General features: G+C 25.1%; 1 protein-coding gene across 2 annotated transcripts; it reads right to left on the reverse strand.

Annotated features, from left to right (window-relative positions):
* Positions 1 to 1,500: 1,500 nt before the first annotated feature.
* Positions 1,501 to 3,957, reverse strand: LOC146720671 (uncharacterized). Of its 2 annotated transcripts, XM_085488150.1 has the most exons (5): positions 3,478 to 3,957; positions 2,886 to 3,125; positions 2,613 to 2,790; positions 2,139 to 2,532; positions 1,501 to 2,101 (listed from the first exon to the last, which is right to left on the reverse strand). In XM_085488150.1, the coding sequence occupies exons 2-5, from the start codon at positions 3,118 to 3,120 to the stop codon at positions 2,069 to 2,071; spliced, it is 840 nt and encodes a 279-aa protein (XP_085344276.1). In that variant the 5' UTR covers positions 3,121 to 3,125; positions 3,478 to 3,957; the 3' UTR covers positions 1,501 to 2,068. The 2 variants fall into 2 exon arrangements, with proteins under 2 accessions (XP_085344276.1, XP_085344275.1); XM_085488149.1 differs by having other exon boundaries at positions 1,501 to 2,532.
* Between the last annotated feature and the right edge of the window lie 3,386 nt (positions 3,958 to 7,343).

Below are 7,343 nucleotides of genomic sequence, written 5' to 3' on the forward strand. Positions count from 1 at the left end.
TTTTTTGATTTTATTAATTATCAATTTTATTTATGATATATAGTAGTTTTATATCCTTTGTTTATTATAGTGTTTATTAGGATTTTAGCTGAATTAAATCGAAGTCCTATAGATTTTATCGAAAGTGAGTCAGATGATTTAATATTGAATATTTTAGGGGTGGGTTTACATTAATTTTTTTATCTGAATATGGAATAATTATTTTTTTAGATTAATTAAAATTTATATATTTAGGAATTTATTAAAATATTCAATAATTTTAACTTTTATTTTAATTAATATTTTATGTAGAATAGTAATTTTTATACATGGAATACTTCCTCGAATACAATATGATAAATTAATATATTTATGTTGGAAAATTATTTTACCAATAATTTTGGTTTATATTTTATTAATTTTTGGATTTAAATTTATATTATTAATAATAATTTAGTAAAAAAAATTAAATGTTTAAAAGTTAATAGAAAATTAAAATTTCTTTAATATGTTTTCAAAACATAAACTTAAATTCAAGATTATTAACTTAATTTAATAGTAATTTATAAAAAATTTAAATATTAAATATAATTATTTTTAATATTTTAAATTTATTTATAATAATAAATTTTAAAATATTTATTTAAAAATAATTAAATCTCAAATTTTTATTAGGAAAGGTAATAAGATAAAATAAAGAAAGTAACATAATGATAAAATTTGTCTAATAATGATAAAAGGTTGAGCTCCTGCTCATGTTAATAGAATAAAAATATTAATGAAAATTCAAATAAATATTGATTTAAAGGATAAAATGATAATGAATTAAATTTTATAGAAATTAGAGGTAAAAAATATAAGATAATAATTGATGATAATAATGCAATTACACCTCCTAATTTGTTAGGGATAGATCGGAGGATAGCATAAACATATAGAAAATATCATTCAGGTTGAATATGAATTAAAAATGTATTTTATAAATAAATGAAATATTATATATATATAATATATATATATAAGTGTATATATATATATATATATATATATATATATATATATATACAGATATGAAAGAACTTACGAGTAACGTATGATGGCTCAATGCAAGAATATTTAATCACGTAAAAAACTTGAGTTCAAATATATCAATATCAATTTTTTTATAATATATTAGAATATAGAAAATCATAGAAATATATTTTTTATATAGCGATAAACTTAAAAATTTGATATTGAAAATATTTTAATCATTTTACAACTACACACACTATAAATATATAAATGCAAAATACTTCCGTAAATAAATTTCAATAAATCAATTGCACACATGCACACAGCTGGTATGTAGATTTTTATTAAATTTATTTTCTGAATTATTTTACACTTATATATATGTAGTAAAAATATTTTCAATATATTAAAAAATTTTTAAATCGCCGAAATATATTTTATCATTTTTCTATATTCCAATATATATATATATATATATATATATATATATTGTATTATAAAAAAATTGATATTGATATATTTGAACTCTAATTTACTGGATGATATACTGAACATCCTTGCATTGATCGATTATATATTACTCAACGGTACGTTCTTTCACGTTACAAGTTATTGGAGCAAATTATACAATAGCATCAATAATCAAAAAGAAATCAAGAATAATCAACATATCCCTTATATAATATATATATATATATATATATATATATATATATATATATATACGCACATATGTGCATAAGGATATATAAAATTTATAAAAAGTAGGTACTTATTAGCCTTGCTACGCTACTGCCTTCTGCTACGGAAGGCCAGAAAGCATTTTCAGGCGGCATCTCGCGTATACCGGCACGGTAGAGGAAGAAGGAGAACACGTGATTATCGGTCCTTGTCTCTCTACGGTGCGTCCGCGTGAGCAATGCAATGGTGTATGTACGTGTACAGACATGCACCACTACATAAAACCCGAGAATTGGTTTCTCGGCGTTGGCAACACTGAAATCGGAGTTTCGCGTTGTCACCGCGCGAGGTCTCCAACATCAATTCGGAGTTTGGCCGACCGACCTGTCGACCCTTAAGGGCCTGAGCAGAATGGCTGACTTATAACCTTAATTATTTATTAAGGTTATAAGTAGACTTATAACAATAAATTGTGTAAATGCTTCATCTTCATTATTGTTTTCACGTTTGTTATCTAAAACATTGATGATTTTCTGGCTAACCGATGTAAATACATTTTCTAATTCCTTTGTTTCATCGACTTTACTTTTTTTAGATTTAGGTTTTGTATGTAATACATATAATTGTGAATCTTTGTCAATGTTGCGTTTATGTGTTACATGTGCTTCAAGAGTATCTTCTAAAATATTTTCTTTATTTTCACCATTAAAATTATTATCTTCTGTTTCGTGCATAGAATGACTTGATTTTTCTTTGGTATCAAATACTTCATTCGAACTAGATTGTGGAATTTCTGTTGATAGTTCTAAAGATGATGTAGATGTTGAAGTTTTATTTGCTTTTATATTACTGCATGTTCTGAAAATATAAGAATATATAAGTATATATACATATTATACAATTAAAATGTGGATTTTCAAGCAATTATCATTATAAACCTTCGTCTCTTGATATAATTGTCAAGAAAAGATAATTGCGTATAAAATGTAAAGGGTTTATGAGTTGAAGCACCACTTCCACTCTTATATTGACTATCTATTATTCGTTTCTCACGATTATATTGATTTCTAAAAGATGTGCATCTAGTTTGACAATAATCAGGTGTATAAAAGTTGCCTGTAAAAATGTTGAGATTTTATCATTATAATTAGCATAATATATTAGTAATAAGACATAATAAGAAATATTAATAAAAAATATTTGATATTTACCATAATTTTTATTTTGCATTATTTTAGAAATTTCTTTCCAAGCATTATCTTTAATTATTATATTTTTAAAATCTTTGTGTCCTTTATTGTACAGAAATGGACGTTCTCTATATAATTCAATTAGAAAAGCATCACCATCTTTTTCTTCTATAGAAATATTATTTTCATTTTCATTTGACACTTTATTGTCTGTATAATATGTATTATTAGGTTCACAATAGTGATGATCTTCCATTTTAACTAAAAGGAATTAATAAAAGGATATAGATAACATTAGATAATATATGTATACATACATATAGATTTTGTTAAATGTTATACAAAAATAATTAACAAGATTTTTAAACATATATAATACTATTAAATCAAATAATATTTAATTTAATAGAACATTTTATTTATAAGTACATTAGATAAATTTCTTTGAACAAAAAAGTTAGGTTATATTCACAGTTATTGAAATATATTTCGAATATGAAATATTATTATTACATATTTATAAGTTTAAAATGTATTATGTCATAACTATTTATAAAATATTCATTATTAATTGTATAATAGAATTGTTATTTGTGTTTATACATATACATACGTTTTACGTTTATTCCTTAAAACGTCGCGTATACTACACAAGACAGGACACATTAACACAGTATTGTGCGTTACCTAAGACAAAGACTTAGGGCATAAAACAGTGTTTTAAGGTTATAAGTCAGCCATTCTGCTCAGGCCCTTAGTCTTACTGCTTACGTTTTTTTATGTGCCACGGGCTTAAGGGTCGGCAGTACACCCAGGCAAACTCCGAATTGATATTGGAGACCTCGTGCGGTGACAACGCGAAACTCCGGTTTCAGTGTTGCCAACGCCGAGAAACCAATTCTCGGGTTTTATGTAGTGGTGTATGTCTGTACACGTACATACACCACTGCATCGCTCACGCGGACGCACGTAAGAGAGACAAGGACCGATAATCACGTGTTCTCCTTGTTCCTCTACCGTGCCGGTATACGCGAGATGCCGCCTAAAAATGCTTTCTGGCCTTCCGTAGCAGAAAGCAGTAACGTAGCAAGACTAATAAACACCCATTTTTGTAAATTTTATATATGCTTATGCACATATGTGGATATATTATTTATATATAAATATATATATATATAAAATATACTAATTTACTCTCAATTATATATGCTACTGTTATTATTTATCATTAGACAATTATAAAACAGAGGTTATAGATTTGGTCTGACTACACTGGCCTCAAATTAAAGTTGTATATATATTTATTTTAACGTTTCGACCATACGGGATGTGGTCCTTTTCAAAAATACAGATTGGAATATCAGAGAGTTACAGCATTTCGTCTTTAAGATGTAAGCGCAAATTATGATTCAGAGAGATTTAACTTGTCAAATAATAAAATATAAAATAAATTATAAAACATATACATATATAATTTGTAGTGCTATATATATATGTTTTATAATTGTCTAATGATAAATAATAACAGTAGCATAATTGAAAGTAAATTAGTCTACAATGTTAGACACGGGTACTTGTTAGATTTGATAATTTATTGCTTATACTTTTTCGAGAGACAAGAATAAGAGAACGAATATAAATTATTATTAGCTTGTATAGCAATCGTAGATTGACGAATATGCGTTGGTTATTCTTGATTTCTTTTCTATTATTGATATTATTGTATAATTTGCTCCATAAATACTTATAACATATAAAAGAACTTATGTCGAGTAATATTGATCAATGCAAAGGATGTTCAGTATGTATCACCCAGTAAATTATTAGAGTTCAAATATATCAATATCAATTTTTTAATAATATATTGGAATACAGAGAAATGATAAAAAAATATATTTCGGCAATAAAAATTTTATAAATATATTGAAAATATTTTTACTACACGCGCGCGTGCGCACACACACACACACACACACACACACACACACACACACCCACATACACACTATATAAATGCAAAATAATACAGAAAATAAATTTTTAATAAAAATCAACATACCAGCTATTTGTGTGTGCATATGTAGCTGCAAGCATGCAACGGATTTATTACTTGATAAATTTATTTACGGACTTATTTTGCATTTATATATATATATAGTGTATGTAATTGTAAAAATGATTAAAATATTTTCAATATTTAAAAATTTTCAAGTTTATCGCCTTATATTTCTATAATTTTTCTATATTCTAATATATTGTAAAAAAATTGATATTGATATATTTGAACTCAAGTTTTTTACGTGATTGAATATTATTGCATTGAGCCATCATACGTTACTCGTAAGTTCTTTTACGTTATAATAGTGTTTATGTAGCAGAGAGAAAGAGATAAGAGAGAGATTATACAATATAACTTCAATAATCGAAAAAAATCACGATAACGCTATTGTCATATCTATGTGTGTGCATATATATAAACTTATATATTATATATTTTATAAATAAGTAAAATATTATGCAGACAATGTATACAATATAAAATGTTCAGTTTGTGCTATGCTTCAATCAATAACACTGGTCGACAAAAAATGACTTTTTTCAGGTTCGAAGATTTCCAAAGCGTATTTTTGTAGATTTTTTTCATGCCGATTACAAATTCGGCCGCAAAAATTGCGTATCACGTCACGTTTTTTAGATATCTTGATCTAAAGATGCAAAAATTCGTTCAACGCATTAGTGTTTGTGTCTACATGGATGTTACTACATATGCGATGTAAGAGAGACAAGGACAGAATGATAGTCTCTCTTTGTCAAGCTGTTAGCTGTCAGTATGTTACCACGGAAATTTCCCCTGCTCCTTATGAATCTAGTGAGAATCTTATCGTCCAGATATTTCATAAAATAAGTGACATAACTTTGGTTTTTTTTTTTTTTAATATATTCTTGATATAATAAAGTAGTCCGCCAAAGAGTCGGATTTTGCATTTTTGCTCTGAAAAATTTATAATAAATAAAATACGGACTCCTGGCTAACCCAACCTTACCCGTTACTAGCTGCGCATTCCTTCAAGTTATATTATAAATTTTATTTTCATCTTTTTTTCAATAAATAACTCTTTGGCGGACTGCATTTGAGCTTACTGATTAAGAATATCATAAATTTAATAAGATTCATTCAGTAGTTTCGCTAATATCTGGAATATAAGAATCTCTAATTCCCGGCCGGCCGATAGGCGTCTCCACCATGTCGCCTGCCGACCCTTAAATCACCTATTATGAACCCGTCCTGAGACGATCTTAAATATAAGATCAGACTATGAATTATGGGCCAAAGATATGAGGAGAAAAGATACCTGTGAATTCTTTTGAGGAAGGCTCTTTAAATGCGGGCAAGATTGTTCATATGAACTGAATAATACTAGCGTAAGCAATGATTCAAACAGTATAAAAAGCAAATTCTCTTTTACAATAATAAAAAATATATATGAATTATGGTACATATAAATACAGATAATATTATTATAAAATATTTTATAATACAAATATATTTGATATTTTTATTTCAAATGTAATTACATTAAATTTAAATTTAAAAAATTAAAATTTTAGGAAAAATTCATTTACAAATAACAATTAACGCAAAAAATAAAAAATAAAAAATGTAAAAGTTTTGATAAAAGAAAGAGAGAAAAAGAATATATATATATATATATATATATATATATATATATATATATTATAATTATATAATTAATTTTTAAAAATCATAAAATATTAATCGGCATTACAGTAGGTTAAATTTTCTTTTTCTCTTTCTTTTATCAAAATTTTTACATTTTTTATTTTTTCTTTTTTGCACCAATTTTTGTTATGTCCAGCTACCCTTTTATAAGATCTTTCATAAGTTATGAATCTTAAAAATTGATTCCAAACTTCATCAGAAACAAAAAATTTCTCTTTTCGAGAAATATATATTATCTGTTTTGAAATCATTCATAAAACGAATTCTTTTTATTGTTATTTGTAAATGAATTTTTCCTAAAATCTTAATTTTTTAAATTTAAATTTAATGTAATTACATTAGAAATAAAAATATCAAATATATTTATATTATAAAATATTTTATAATAATATTATCTGTATTTATATGTACCATAATTCATATATATTTTTTATTATTGTAAAAGAGAATTTGCTTTTTATACTGTTTGAATCATTGCTTACGCTAGTATTATTCAGTTCATATGAACAATCTTGCCCGCATTTAAAGAGCCTTCCTCAAAAGAATTCACAGGCATCTTTTCTCCTCATATATATATATATATATATATAATTAAAAAATATATAGTAAATATGATATATATAATGAATAAAATAAATTATTAAAAAAAACTACATACCGTTAATACATACATATATCAGCACAATACAATAATTATACAATATTATTTGGTAATTTATAAGATATTTTTAAGAAAG

This window comes from Nylanderia fulva, unplaced genomic scaffold (genome assembly GCF_048542155.1).
Source record: "Nylanderia fulva isolate GAGA-0341 unplaced genomic scaffold, ASM4854215v1 Scaffold64, whole genome shotgun sequence".
Classification (NCBI taxonomy): domain Eukaryota; kingdom Metazoa; phylum Arthropoda; class Insecta; order Hymenoptera; family Formicidae; genus Nylanderia; species Nylanderia fulva.